The sequence below is a fragment of the Protomyctophum parallelum genome, assembly GCF_964188405.1.
Source record: "Protomyctophum parallelum genome assembly, chromosome: 8".
Taxonomy (NCBI): domain Eukaryota; kingdom Metazoa; phylum Chordata; class Actinopteri; order Myctophiformes; family Myctophidae; genus Protomyctophum; species Protomyctophum parallelum.
The window spans coordinates 38,298,532-38,314,192 of record NC_139703.1 but is presented as its reverse complement, the minus strand read 5'-3'; the positions used below and the strand labels follow the sequence as shown (position 1 = coordinate 38,314,192).

Here is a 15,661-nt window from a genome sequence, read left to right as displayed (position 1 = left end):
AAACTGTCCTGAGATTGCAAATGTCCATACCCATTCTCTCATATTAGTTTCTATGGTTTGTCTGTCAGTCAGTCAGTCAGTCAGTCAGTCAGTCAGTCAGTCAGTCAGTCAGTCAGTCAGTCAGTCAGTCAGTCAGACAGACAGACAGACAGACAGACAGACAGACAGACAGACAGACAGACAGATAGTCAGTCTCTTCTCTCTCTCTCTCTCTCTCTCTCTCTGTGTGGGTTGCTGCATCCTGTGTGGGTGTGCATGATTGCGTGGGTGGGGAAAGAGTTCATATGCTGTGAATGTGTGGATGGATGGATTTCTTTTATGCCTTACTTTGTGTGTGTGTGTGTGTGTGTGTGTGTGGGGGGGGGGGATGGGGGGGGCTGTGGTTTGGAATACTGTATCTGTTTGTTCTTTACAGCATTTATTATTTATCCGTGAACAAGGCCGGTTCTAAGGGGGCACAAGGGTGGGCTTAGCCCACCCAAACGTGCATCCTGCCCACCCAATCAAAGATTATGGAGTGTGTGTGTGTGTGTGTGTGTGTGTGTGTGTGTGTGTGTGTGTGTGTGTGTGTGTGTGTGTGTGTGTGTGTGTGTGTGTGTGTGTGTGTGTACAAACTACTGTAATGAAGTAATTGTTAATTTTATTAACTGTCCTACGTCAAACTGTGAATATCAGTGCATGGTCAAAGGACGGCAGTGAAGCGAGACTTTTATTGCAGTGAATGGAATGAAGTTGGCACGGACGATCATCTTTTAGGGAACTGTGTTGCTGTTGGACAGATTAATTAAATTTTCTTTAATCATCTGCCTTTAATAAAAGCCCTTTGACCGCTGATATTCACCGTTTGACATGGACAGTCAATAAAAATGAACAATTACTTGATTACAGTATTCCATAATACATTTGTTTTGGCCTCGCATTAACTTTATGCACAATATGTGGCCCATGGTGACATTGATTCTGGATTAAAAGCTTCCAATATATTATTTATGCCCCAAAATCTATAAATCTCACACACTAACCAGTGGTTCCACGCGCTCCACAAGGTGCCCTTTTTTTCTTCTTCACTTGAGCACCTGCCCCTCTAAATGTCTGTGCACGCCACTGCCAACAGGGTGCGGATGGAAATTGGATTACTATTGGTCAAAGAAGGAGAAGATAGATAGATAATCTGAGATAATAGCATAGGATTATTACGCTATGCGGTGCGTGCGGGATGCACCCCCATATATTCGTCCTGCCCACCCTAGTGGGCCAGGCTACAGCCGGCCCTGTCCGTGAAGCACATTGAATTTTCACCTTGTATGAGATATTATAGCAGTGTGCCTTACTTGATCCTACTGATCCTGGAACATGTGGGAGTGTAGTGTCCGCACGAGCATTAGGATTCTGACCAATATATACATTTAATAAAGAATTAAGAGGAATGTGATTCCATGATTAACTCAATAACTTTAGCACTATTCCTAAAAATGAAAAGAATATATCAGAGGTATAGGCCTATACAGTACAATCTCATTGCTTTGCATTGCGACAGTGTAAAGTTGGGTCACTATGACCTTAAGTGAGCCAGTGTGACCTCATGTGTGTTGATAATAATAATAATAATGATTATTATGATATGATTATTAATGATAATGATGATTAATGATGATTAATGATATTAATTATTAATGATAATAATAATCTTTGATGATTGAGTGTTCAGCTCAGAGAGAGAGAGGCAGCAATTACAGCCTAGGTGTGTTAAATTGAGTTTGTTCTTTATAAGGAGAGTTTTTAGTTTGTGAGTCAGTCAGTTTGCAGCTTTCACAGAGTGAAGACTTATTCTCTGTTGGACATAGAATACCTTGTTTTTGATCGTGTTTGGACTATTTCTCATTGAGGATACCTTTTGTTTATTATCTGCAACACAGGACTGTTTTGGGCAGCCTTTTCTTTTCAGAGAAGAAGAAGCCTTTCTGCATTTTTACCGAAGCACCACAGTGGTCGCCACTTTTCCAAACCAGTGAAACAGTTTGTCTACATTACAATGAGATATTATACTGATGTGCCTTTGATGCATGTAGACTTGATCATACTGATCATGGAACATGTAATAATAATAACAATACTACTAATAATGATACTGATCATGTAACATGTGGGAGTGTAGTGTCCGTGTGTAGTGTGTAGTGTAGTGTAGTGTCCGCATTAGCATGAGGATTCTGACCAATATATACATTTAATAAAGAAGACGAATGTGATTCCATTATTTATTAACTCAACAACTTTAGCATTATTAGTCAAAATGAAAATAATATATCTGATGACAGTCCTACGGTAGCCTACAATCTCATTGCTTTGCATTGCGACAGTGTGAACCATGACCTTTTCCCCTTTTCAATAATCAATACTTTTTGATCATTTTTATCCCACGATTTTGTAACCCATTTTTCACCCCTGTGTCAATTATCTAATGTGATCCTTCATGGGCTCTACACACCCTCCGCCAACCTAGTCCCCATATATGGAGGACATGGGGAGAGCAACGGACTTGAACTCATGCTTAATAATCTTAATCAATAATCAATAATGAATAAGTTGTTTATTATAAGACATTTACTAAACACAGAAATAGGATGAATGTATAGCCTATTATTAAAGCTTTTTGATTGATTGAAAGCACAAGTCAATAGGCCTATACAAAAACGGCTAGGCCTACTTTGAGGACAAAACCAAAAAGCACTAGACACACACAAAGTATAAAAAAGGGAAAACATGTACAGTAGTGTTCCACTAGCACTATGTAACCAAGCCGTGCATTTCCACGGATATCCCAAGCCGTGCATATCCACGGCTTCTCATGCCTATTCCGACTATAGGCTGAGGAAGAAATGCCACTTGACAGTTTTCAAATCAGCCTCATGGTGGCGCTACAACAGGCCAAGTTGCGTCTCACACACACACACACACACACACACACACACACACACACACACACACACACACACACACACACACACACACACACACACTGTGACACACAAACCCAAACAAACATGTTTGGGTTTTGGCTATGTAACTTTCCTCTAGCTTCTACCTCGGATTTTAACTACGGTTGTTGAATAGATGGACAAGGCCATCTGATCCCGATACAATTCCTGCACTCACCTGCATGCACCTGTCTCATTCCCTCCCTACACCTGGCTGCCGCACAATCCATCCTATACTTTCTTGAACTTGTGGGCTCCAAATAACACAATAGGCCTATAGTATAGTAGCCTATAGTGTACCTTGTCCTTTGAAATGAGTTAAAAAAAAGAATGATGAAATCACCCTCTTCAAAACAGCATCCCCTGGCCAGCATCACCGTTATATCAGCAGTGATGCAGACATGTGCCCGGGGAACCCCTCAATGCGTCACAGAGTTTCCATCGGCAACACTGGTCTTATAAACCAAATATTACACCAACGACGTGTCTTCCACGATTGTTTGACCAAACTAACTACATTTATTATCTTTACTTATTATAATATGAGCTTCGAGTATAGGCCTAAACCCTAAATTAAATAAATTTATCAGCCGATTTGTATTCGAGTTATTAATACATTACGCCTCAGTCAAGTCGTGTGTTGTTTTGAAATGTTAGGCTCCAGTTTACAAAGAACAGGGTGTAGCCTAACTCCAATGTATATCTCTCGAACTGTTGTGTATTCTGTGTAGCTATAGGGACAAATCTGGGAGAAACAAACAAAGGGTAGCCTAATAATGTCCTTCGTTCGCACCCTCGCCTCGCCACCCACGCCTTCAGTTTGAAAAGTATAGTCGCCTCTGCTCTGTATAACCGGCAGAGGAAAGCTCTTTTTCGGTCAGATGGTGCATGTGCTGCAGTCCGCCCCCGTAATTCTCGCACCCACACACACACACACACAAACAGCAAAAAGACAGTCAGCACGGAGCACAACCAATAGCCTCTACGGTGCGCCGTCGGGAGGGAGGATTTTCTGCCAACGGATTTCTCACAGACGCGGCTGGCTGGCTGCATGACTTCGCCGTTCTTTGTGGAAGATTCGCCAACAAAGGTAAGGATTATTAAAGGATCTTGGATCACAAAACATTCATGATCGACACACACCTTTGTTTATAGTAGGCTATATAGTCCGGACGAGACGCGCCAGAAGAACTCGAATTAAGGCGAGATGCCTCGCTTCTTTTAAAAGACCGTTTTAATAAGAAACTGCTCAATTAAGGACACTTATAATTATGTTTATTTGGAATCATTGATTGATTGGATTTATATATACCCTAAAGTCACCCACGCTGTGACTAGCCTTTTCCTATCTGTGTGAGCTGAAGGTAAGGCTGTTTTCTTTTTTATAGTAGGCTACAATAAAGTCTTAAACTTTTATTTTTTTAATGGCATACCATCTGAAGAAACAATGGACCTGAACATTCGAGCTGTGACTTCTAGTGGGAGGTGTGCTAGTCTAAGTCTATTGGGAAATAAACATGCAAAAGCACGCTGTTACTTAATACTTACTTAGCCTACTAGTTATTTTCTGTCCAGAGAGCAGTTTGAAAACTGCATGGAGATGCACTATAGCATTCTAGCAAAGCCAACATTTATTTATCTAATGCAGTACTAGCTACATCATGTTTTGTTTCTAAACTTATAACCTATAATTTCCAGCATTTACAACATTGTCATGCACTTTAGAACATTCCAGCCTATATATTCATTGAAGAGATATCTGCTTTTTTCTTCTTTTCTTTCTTCAAAACATTAAAGATGGAGTGCCACAATTTTTGTATTTTTCCAGTTTTTCATGTGTCTATGAGGTGACAGTACTTCATTAGACACCCTGAGTCGTTTTTATGTGCAATGGTGTGTTAACTTTGTATTTACGGTTTCTTCCTGGAGGCTGAACCCTTGACAATCAAACGGGCCAATGAAATAAACAGTAATATAGTGACATCACACTATCAGCCCCTCCCCTCCCCCTTTATCATACAACTACAGCTGTGGGTGCGGCTTCAGTTCAGGTGGATCACCGCAAACCAGGCATACTTAATGAACTGGTGGGCGTGTCCACATAAAAGCATGATTTTAACAAATACTGTACACTTTTTGGAAAGAGTTCTTCCTCCTTATATTATAATAATACCTGATGATCATGTTTTAGGGTGGGGGAAAAAATCCTGGCACTCCATCTTTAACCCATTTTTGGCGGGAACCCATTTTGGTGTTAGCATCTGGTGTCTGCTATTTCTGAAAAATTGAAGAACGACTGACATGGAAACATAGCTTTTTCAGAAAACTGTCGGATTGTAGAAGACATTTTTAGAATCTGATCTCAGGTCAGAATGGGTTAAGTTAATGTCTTTAATATCTTTAATATCTTCCCCCGTACAGTAGTTCCAGTCGGCCATGTCTCTGCCGCGCACCCTGGGGGAGCTGCAGCTGTACCGCGTGCTCCAGAAGGCCAACCTGCTGTCCTACTACGACACCTTCATCCAGCAGGGCGGCGACGACGTGCAGCAGCTGTGCGAGGCGGCCGAGGAGGAGTTCCTGGAGATCATGGCGCTGGTGGGCATGGCCACCAAGCCGCTGCACGTGCGCCGGCTGCAGAAGGCGCTCCGCGACTGGGCCAACAACCCCGCCGTGTTCAACCAGCCCGTCGCCGCCAGCGTGCCTCCGCCGGCCCGCGAGGGCATACCTCTGTTCAAGGTGGAAGGCACGGCGCCGAGCGGCGGCTTGACGCCGGCCGGGCTCCGGAAGGCTCTGAGCTGCAGCAGCAACGGCCGGCCCGGTTCGCCCGCGTGCGAGAGGGAGCTGCTGCTTCAGGACCGGGCCTGTCTCACGCCCATGCACAGCGGCAGCCCTCGGAGCCCGTGCTCTCAGCGGGCCTCCCCGCAGCCGCTGGACGCACACTACAGGGACAAGCTCTCGCCCATGGACCCCCATTGGCTCAACAGCAGCAGCGGCGGCGAAACCGAGGGGAACTTCGGAGCTCTGACCTCCGGCTCCGGGACGGAGGAGGAGCAGCCGAGCCCGCCCGTGCCCGTCTCGTCGTCGTCGCGTTCTCGCCCCGGCCCGGCGTCCACGCCTCCGGCCTCTTCGACCCTCAGCCCTCTCTCGGCCTGGCCCGGGGGCCAGCTGGACGCGGAGACGGCCCGCGCCGTGGGGGAGAGCGTGGAGAGGCTCCTGAGGACCCTGCCCCGGTCGGAGCCCGGGGAGGTGAAGACGCTGCTGAGGATGAACAAGAAGCTGGCCAAGACGGTGGGCCACATCTACAAGATGGCGCCACAGGACGCCAACAAGGAGGAGGAGATCCGCAAGTACAGCCTCATCTACGGCCGCTTCGACTCCAAGAGGAGGGAGGGCAAACAGCTCACACACCACGAGGTAAACACAGAAACTACAACTCCCACACCACTATGGCCACTTCGACTCGAAGCGGAGAGAGGGCAAACAGCTCACACACCACGAGGTAAACAACACAGAAACTACAACTCCTACACCACGAGGTAAACACAGAAACTACAACTCCCACACCACGAGGTAAACACAGAAACTACAACTCCCACACCACGAGGTAAACACAGGAACTACAACTCCCACGCCACGAGGTAAACACAGAAACTACAACTCACACACCACGAGGTAAACACAGGAACTACAACTCACACACCACGAGGTAAACACAGAAACTACAACTCCCACACCACGAGGTAAACACAGAAACTACAGCTCCCAGAACCACGAGGTAAACACAGAAACTACAACTCCCACACCACGAGGTAAACACAGAAACTACAACTCCCACACCACGAGGTAAACAACACAAACTACAACTCACAGAACCACGATGTAAACACAGAAACTACAACTCCCAGAACCACGAGGTAAACACAGAAACTTCAACTCACAGAACCACGAGGTAAACACAGAAACTACAACTCCCACACCACGAGGTAAACAACACAGAAACTACAACTCACACACCACAAGGTAAACACAGAAACTACAACTCCCAGAACCACGAGGTAAACACAGAAACTACAACTCACAGAACCACGAGGTAAACACAGAAACTACAACTCCCACACCACGAGGTAAACACAGAAACTACAACTCACACATCATGAGGTAAACACAAAAAACTACATCTATGGCCGCTTCGACTCAAAGCGGAGAGAGGGCAAACAGCTCACACACCACGAGGTAAACACAGAAACTACAACTCCCACACCACGAGGTAAACACAGAAACTACAACTCCCACACCACGAGGTATTTGGTTCTATTAGTACACTCTCTGGGTTACAGACCCATAAGGGTCCATTTGGTTCCCTATAACTACCATTTAGCTGGGGAACCCCTGGAACTCCCTCAAGGACCCCTAGAGGTCCCCGGACCCCACTTTGGGAACCACTGGTCTAAAGGAACCCCCCCCCAAAAAAAGAAAATCATATTTAAACTGGAGAGACCCCCCACCCTGATGTCTGAGGAGCACTTGGAATGTACTATAGCAGTTGAGGGCATTCAATTTGGTTTGAATCAGTTTCACAGATTGTGAAAATAGCAGACATACAAGCTCACAACACCTCGCAACGCTCGAGCTGCTATTTTGAAATTTTTTGACTCTTTCTTATATAATTTGACAATTTTGGTCATTGTTTGACCAGTTTTTAGCGTGTAGTTTGTTGTTTTGTTAGGCTTTATAAAGGTCTTAAAAGTCCTTAAATTGACACTTTCACTGTCCCAAAAATCATGTGGGGGGGACCCAAGCCACAGGTTGAGAGAACCATAATGTAATGTTTCAAATACAAAATACCAAACTGTAATGGCATTTTATCTGTATACTGTACATGTCCATCTTGTCTGTATCAGCGCGTAATGTACAGTATTGCTGCAGGATCATGAGTCGTGGGCAGCAGCTATAGCTGCCACCGCTGCCTTTGGCCCTCGTAGCGAGAGACCGCGGGTGAGGAGGAAGAATAAATACATAATCTAAATAATGTACATCTGAGCTATTTCCATTTTCCCACGTTTTGTATGTATTCTATAGAACTGTCCAGCTCCACGTCCAGTAAAATATGAAGTTATTCTAAGTCTAAAAAAAGCTGTGAAAAGCTAGAGAAAAGCATTCTGGGTGTTGTAGTATTCACTGTTTGGGCCAGGGAAAGTTCCTGCAGCAACAGATGGTATTGCTGGTGTCTTTTTTTCTTTCTTTTCTTTTCTTTTTTTGCAAAAAAACAAAAAAAAAAGATAAGATTGAAAAGTATTAAAAATAAAGTAGGAGTATTTCTTTAATGTTAGTTTTGTTTCCCTACCCCACACACAGTTGATCATCAATGAAGCCGCTGCCCAGTTCTGTATGAGGGACAATGCTCTTTTGTTGAGACGTGTGGAACTGTTTTCTTTGGCTAGGCAGGTGGCGAGAAAATGCGCCTACACGTCCACACTAAAGCACGCAAGGTAAGCAAAACCAACCCACAGAGCGGGGATTTTCCCACCTGTAACCAATGACCATGATTACCTACACCCACACACCTTCTGGTGCTGTAGAGCCAGTGCTCTTTGATCCAAGAAAAAATGACCGTGCACGCTTTTTATGTATACTTCTAATCTTATTCTCAGTGTTGTATTTCAATTTAGACATTTAGCGGATGTAGCACAGAGCCAAAAGAATGATAGTAACACCATTTGATCTAAATAAACCAGGGTCTCTCTTAGATTGGGTTGTTGTCAAAATGCAAAATGCAAAATGTCTGCAATAGAATATAATTATGTTAGTCTCGCTTTCGATGTGTGAAATTCTTGCTTTGTTTTGACAGGACGAGCACAGATGACAACTTGACATCCCAAAAGAGGATGAAACATGAGGTGAGTTGTAGTACTGTGCTGTGCTGTGCTGTACATGCTCGGACATGTGCTGGACACAACGTCAAACAATCTAGATCTTAGATTAACTTAGATATGTAGACAATAGCACTATATATTATATGCATAGTTTCATTATAGTGTATAGAAATTCCCCATGCCTTCGGCCTGGTGGAGACAATAAAACATACTCTCTCCCCATGCCTTTGGCCTGGTGGAGACAATAAAACATACTCTCTCCCCATGCCTTCGGCCTGGTGGAGACAATAAAACATACTCTCTCCCCATGCCTTCGGCCTGGTGGAGACAATAAAACATACTCTCCCCCCATGCCTTCGGCCTGGTGGAGACAAACATACTCTCCCCCCATTCCTTCGGCCTGGTGGAGACAATAAAACATACCGGTACTCTCTCCCCATGCCTTCGGCCTGGTGGAGACAATAAAACATACCGGTACTCTCTCCCCATGCCTTCGGCCTGGTGGAGACAATAAAACATACCGGTACTCTCTCCCCATGCCTTCGGCCTGGTGGAGACAATAAAACATACCGGTACTCTCTCCCCATGCCTTTGGCCTGGTGGAGACAGTAAAACATACTCTCCCCCCATGCCTTCGGCCTGGTGGAGACAATAAAACATACCGGTACTCTCTCCCCATGCCTTCGGCCTGGTGGAGACAATAAACCATACTCTCCCCCCATGCCTTTGGCCTGGTGGAGAGACAATAAAACACATAAGGGAGCAGCAATCCAGAGTTATCTCACTAAAACAACTACCGTACTACCAGCCAAAGTATAGGTCTGATTAATCCTATTACAGTCGGCGTATAGTCTGTATAATTATGTGATGAAGAGGACTGGAAGGAATACACAGTAGTCACTGAGTAGTGTGTGTCACAGCAACTACCACTTATCCTCCCTTCAGTACTTCCAGAAGGTTTATTAGTACATCACCGGTCAGTCTACTGACCCCAGCTATGCTTGACCGTCCGTAGGGCGCCGTACCCGAGGGTGTTTCCTCGCTCCTTCATGGCGCCGAGGCGTCCGAGTGTTTGGCACAGAGGGCAGACGACGACAGCCTATCAACAGAGAGCCTCGATAGCTTGTCACACGGTATGTTTATGGTGTCACGATCTGCTGCGAAAATGACAGTTTAGGAGATACTGTATTGTTGTTTTATTCCGCAAGTTTTAGCCGCTGTTTGGTTTTTAATCGTTCAATTCAGATCCATGCTTTGATTCTGAACTTTAGGCACCCAGTTATAGTATATCAGATTTCATCTGCATCTGTCTCTTTAAAAAAAGAACTAAATGTCAGTGTCTGTAGTCTGAAAGCCCACCTCTTCAGACTCCACCATGGCCCGTAGTACTTGCCCTAGCCTAGCCCCTTACTTAGCACTTTATGTAGACTTAGATAGTATTTTAGACAGACTTACAGTATAGCTCGTTACGTAGACGGCACTAGAATTGCATTTTATGTAGTCATAGCACTTTATAGTACACATATATATGTGTACAATATATATATACAATATACAATATACATGTATATTGTATAATATATAGTATAGTATAGTATGTATAGCTGACATAGATACTCCACTGTTACGTTCTTAGTTTATACATGATTCATGATAACTACTTTTTATATATGTGATGTATGCCATGCTTTTGTTCTTGCTTAATGTAAGTCACTCTGGATCAAGAGTGTCTGCTAAATGCCTAAATTGTAAATTGTCTTGACTGTGAGAACCGTTGACTATATCCGCTAAAGTCAAAGCCACAGAGGTCAGTGTGGTTATGACGATCGCACTTTTCATTTACACCCAATTTTGTCTCTGGCTCTAACAGACGCGAGTTCGCAGTGCAACAACCAATCAGCGTCCCCCCACCCCCACCCCCCCGCCGCCGACACCGCCAACGCCAACCCCGCCAACTGGAGTCGCCAGCTCATCCAGCAGACGCTGATGGACGAAGGGCTCCGATTGGCTCGGATGGTGTCGCACGACCGCGCCGGCAAGATGGGCCCTATAGGCGGCGGGCCGCCCGAGGGGGGCCCTCATTCCACAGGTGAGATTTAACCCATTCTGACCTGAGATCAGATTCTATAAAAATGTCTTCTACATCCTGACAGTTTTCCATTCTGACCTGAGATCAGATTCTAAAAATGTCGTCTACAGTTTTCTGAAAAAGTGTCAGTGGTTCTTCGATTTTTCGAAAATAGCAGACCTACAAGCTCATAGCGCGCCACTCGGTGGCGCGCTATGAGCTTGTAGATCTGCTATTTTTCAATAGCTAAATCACAACATAATGCTAACACCAAAAGGGGTTCCCACCCAGAATGGGTTCAAATCATTCTCTTGGCTGCTACAGTGACGTCACGCCGTATTAAGTGCGAATGGGGCGGAAGGAAGGGAATCATCGCCACGTGAATGCGTTGGAGGTGCAAATGAAAGATGGATTTGGCACCTTTTCGTGGCTTTGGGGGGAGGGGGGGGGGATGAAAAATGAGTACTTCTGTTCATTGTTCATAAGATCGTGGTCTCTGCACTGCAATACAAAGCCACAGTATTATGTGCAATCAATCGGTCTCACCACCGCAATGCTTGCTGATACCTGTGTTGTTGTCTGCACCTCGAAGTCAAGGGTGGATTTAGTCATGCCCCGCAACAATTTACTGTATGTGTATAGTATAGTACACGTACCGTACACACACACGCACGCACACGCACACACACACACACACACACACACACACACACACACACACACACACACACACAATGCGCACAACAGAGGACCTCTTTATTTCTGCGCAGATAAAGAAGGAATTGATGTAGAATTGATGTGTTCTTGAAAAAAGGCAGACAGGCAATTCCCCAACCTCTCTCACAATGAACACTTCATGGATCTGCAGTTTGAACTCTCTGTGGTGAGTCACAATCTCTCTGAGGCGACGCGCCTCCTCCCACCATACATACACGCAGCTGAACCCTCCCACCACCATACAACGCAGCTGAACCCTCCCACCATTATACGCAGCTTGAACCTACCTCACTACGCTGCAAATTAGAGAAGGAGAGAAGTTTGAAAAGGGGAACGGGAGGATAGATAGAGAGAGAGAGGGGTATGGAGGGAGAGAGAGAGAGGGAGGGAGGAAGAGAGAGAGAGAAAGAGGGAGGAAGAGAGAGAGAGGTACGGAGGGAGAGAGAAAGAGGAGGAAGAGAGAGAGAGGTACGGAGGGAGAGAGAGGTACAGAGGGAGAGAGAGAGAGGGAGGAAGAGAGAGAGGGAGGGAAGGAGAGGTACAGAGGGAGAGAAAGAGGGAGGGAGGAAGAGAGAGAGAGGGAGGTACGGAGGGAGGGAGAAAGAGGGAGGGAGGGAAAGAGAGAGGGAGGGAGGAAGAGAGAGAGAGGGAGGGAGGGAAAGAGAGAGAGAGAGGGAGGGAGGAAGAGAGAGAGAGGGAGGGAGGAAGAGAGAGAGAGAGAGGTACGGAGGGAGAGAGGGAGGGAGAGAGAGAGCGAGGGAGGAAGAGAGAGAGAGAGAGGGAAAGAGAGAGAGCATTGTGTGCTGTTTTAGTGTCACATTAGATACAACTTTTCTAATCTTCACCATCTACATCTTTGTCAATCAACTTGACCACTCACTTGGCTGTCATTATAGGCAAAAGATGTTTTCAAAAACTTTGGAAGAAAGAAAAAAAATTAGCACAAAACAATCAATCGCAGACCCGTCTATCTATTCTAGGGCTCGTCTAAAAGTCGCTGTAAATATAATTGATACGGATGACTTAGCACGGCAGGTCTGAGCTCTGGGTAGCAGAGAAAAGAGAAAAGAGGAGGAAAAAAAGAGGGAAGCCAGCAAAGACACAGGGGGGGGGGGAGTGGGGGGGGGGACAGGAAGTGGTGCGTGGGCGGTTGAAGCAGATCCCCCCCCACACACACACCACCACCACCACCACACCACAGCAGCAGCCAGCGTCGTCAGGCTGCCTGACGTCAGACGGTGCTAGCTTGCGTGGGCGGTCGGGGCGGGCTGGGATGGGTAGGGCGTGGGGGTGAGGTGGTGGGCGGTAATTGGAGGGGCGTTGCATTGACTCACCAAGCGACAGTGTTACAAAAATAAAAAAACCCGTGGGCAGGGAAGTGCCACACAAGGCAGGCCCTTTTTTATATACACATGCTGTATCTTTCTCTCTCTCCCTGTGTTACTTTATCTCTCTCTATCCCTGTGTTACTTTGGAAGGGGGTGGAAATACTGTACACCCAACAACAGAAAGGAGAAAAGTGGAATGTCTTGACGTCGGTCGGTCTCCCCCTCACGTGTGTTTTGTTTCTCTCTCACTACTTAGTTCACTTTGAATTGTGTGCAGTTTTTATTTTGCATCCTCGGACCTCACCTGTTTAAAACACTACAAATACGCTTATGCATAGAACTATTACTATACGCGTATTAGGGCATTCACTTCTAGTCATTTTTACTAGTTGACTAGTCGACTAGTTGACTAGTTGTTTAACCACCTATTATGTAAAAGTTATTTTCTTTTTGTTGTACATTTTAAAACTGTTTACATTGGTGACTATAACTATAATCTACCTGATCTTGAGGCCTACAAAATCGGGGGGGGGGGGGGGGGGGAATCACTATCAACTATGACAATCAACTAGTCAACTAGTACCAGCATAGTCGACTAGTAAACTAGTCGACTAGTAAACTAGTCGACTAGTAGCTTAATGCCCTAACGCGTATGCATATAACTATTCTTTAATTGTCTCGTAGAACAAACATCAGAACAATGACACAATATATCAAACCCTAAAATAAACAAATCTCCGACTCGGTTTTTAACTGTATAAAGTGGAAGCCAGTCTTGAAATAAAACCCTATTAACTATACATTCTGACACTTTTTAATAAATGACCTGTTGCTTGTGACTTGTTCACACATGGAGAGTCTTTCCCCTGTGCTGTAAAAACAAGGAAGGATTTATATATTCAACCATTACATAGATAACAGCTTTAAGGACTATAATCCTCATCGTCATAGAGGAAAAACAAATCATGAGATCGGGAATAGTTTGTTGTCAAATTGTTCGACTTATAAGGCGGTACACGTACATCTGTTCTCATACTCGCGGACCGTTTTGAATTTTTGATGTATGATGTTCTACGGTTGTCTGTAGCCTTATATTACAGATCCATTTCCTTATTTGTTCGGTTGACACATATAAATTTAAGAAAACAGGCATGCAGAAACTGCAGGTTGCTTATGATTGCATGCGTATACTGTTGAAAACACCAAGGTGGAGCAGACAGTGCAAGGGAGTTATTCTGTAATGTGGGTGTGTATACTTTTCATGCATTACTGAGAAACCTGATGTATACAAATGTATGTGTCGGCTCAATGAGTCTCAGAACTGTGTTATTTTGGTGCTGTGTAACCCCAGCCTCAGTGTAACTAGGTATCGGGTCTGCTTTTTGGAAGCACTGTCTGGTATGACTGTTTACTATATAAAACTATCAGGCTTCTATCCCAGGTAAAGGATCCAAAATGCACAACTCACAGACACAAGGAATAAACTTAAAGTCTTTACTTGGCAAAAGTAGAAATCAGGTACACCTTACGAGGCAAGAATAAATGAATACACAAGGCAGAGCAAACTGATAAACCAACAACCACATGAGAGCATCAAGGGCTATATATAGACTAGGTTCATTAGGGAGCAGGTGAGGTGAGACAGACACACAGGTGGGCCCAGGTAGTCATCAGGGCAGTGGATGAGTGGGTGTGGCACAGACTGTGGCCTGCAGGGCTGTGACAAAAACTGCTGTTTTTAAAACCCATTTTGGGGCGGGAACCCCTTTTGGTGTTAGCATTATGTCATGCTTTAGCAGACCTTTAGCTTGTAGCAGACCTACAAGCTCGTAGCGCGCCACTTGAAAAATCGTGAAAATGTGCCTGAAATCTTTGAATACATATGTTCTTTCAGAGAGAGTTTCTAACTCAAATCTTTGCTACTGAGAGGGGTCCCTGAAACTACATATTTTCAGATAGGGGTCGGCGGCCAATGTCATATATATTTGGGGTTCCTTGACATGAATATGTTTGAGAACAACTGACATAGAAACATGTTTTTTTCTCCAGAAAAGACTTTTTTTTCGACGTTAAAGGATGTTAGTGGGATTTTATGTTAACCTGTGTCTGAATAAATAAAGTTTATTGATTTGATTGATAATTCGATCCTTTTCATCCACCAGATTATGACAGTAAGATGGAGAGGAAGAGCTCTGCGGTGCCGGCCTGTCGGACTGACAGCCCGTCTGGCATCACCAAAGATGAGTCCAACCACAGGGGCAAGTGACGACGTAGCGTCGACCGTACTTACATAACTGACTTTATATGTACATCTGACAGGGGAAGAATGATAAATATTATATTATGTCTGAATCGCGACTATCATAAATATGTGAATTTGTTTGTTTTTAGGGACCATGCCCCTTCAATGCAATTGTGTTATTAGATCTGTGATGTTCAACTATGGTATTCATTCCACTTCTGGTTAAAGTTAAACCACACAAATTCAACTCCATATTTCATACTATAGAGCCTAGAAGAGCTTTGTTTGGGGACACAGGTAATCTGAGCTAACATTTATTCCAGTCGTGTACATTTTGTACAGAACCATTTTTCCTTGTGAAAAACACTGAGGAGGGAAAATAAATCACCAGTTGACGATTATGTTACAAAAAAATGAATATTGAGTCTCTCTCTCTGGCCAGCAGGGGGCGCCATAAG

General features: G+C 44.7%; 1 protein-coding gene across 1 annotated transcript; it reads left to right on the top strand.

The window, feature by feature from the left end:
* The first annotated feature begins 5,408 nt into the window (after positions 1-5,408).
* Positions 5,409-15,245, top strand: nab2 (NGFI-A binding protein 2 (EGR1 binding protein 2)). Its single transcript, XM_083771318.1, has 6 exons — positions 5,409-6,389; positions 8,331-8,464; positions 8,824-8,872; positions 9,864-9,981; positions 10,719-10,937; positions 15,124-15,245. Exons 1-6 carry the CDS (start codon positions 5,412-5,414, stop codon positions 15,225-15,227), a joined length of 1,602 nt encoding a protein of 533 aa, XP_083627444.1. The 5' UTR covers positions 5,409-5,411; the 3' UTR covers positions 15,228-15,245.
* The last annotated feature ends 416 nt before the right edge of the window (positions 15,246-15,661 follow it).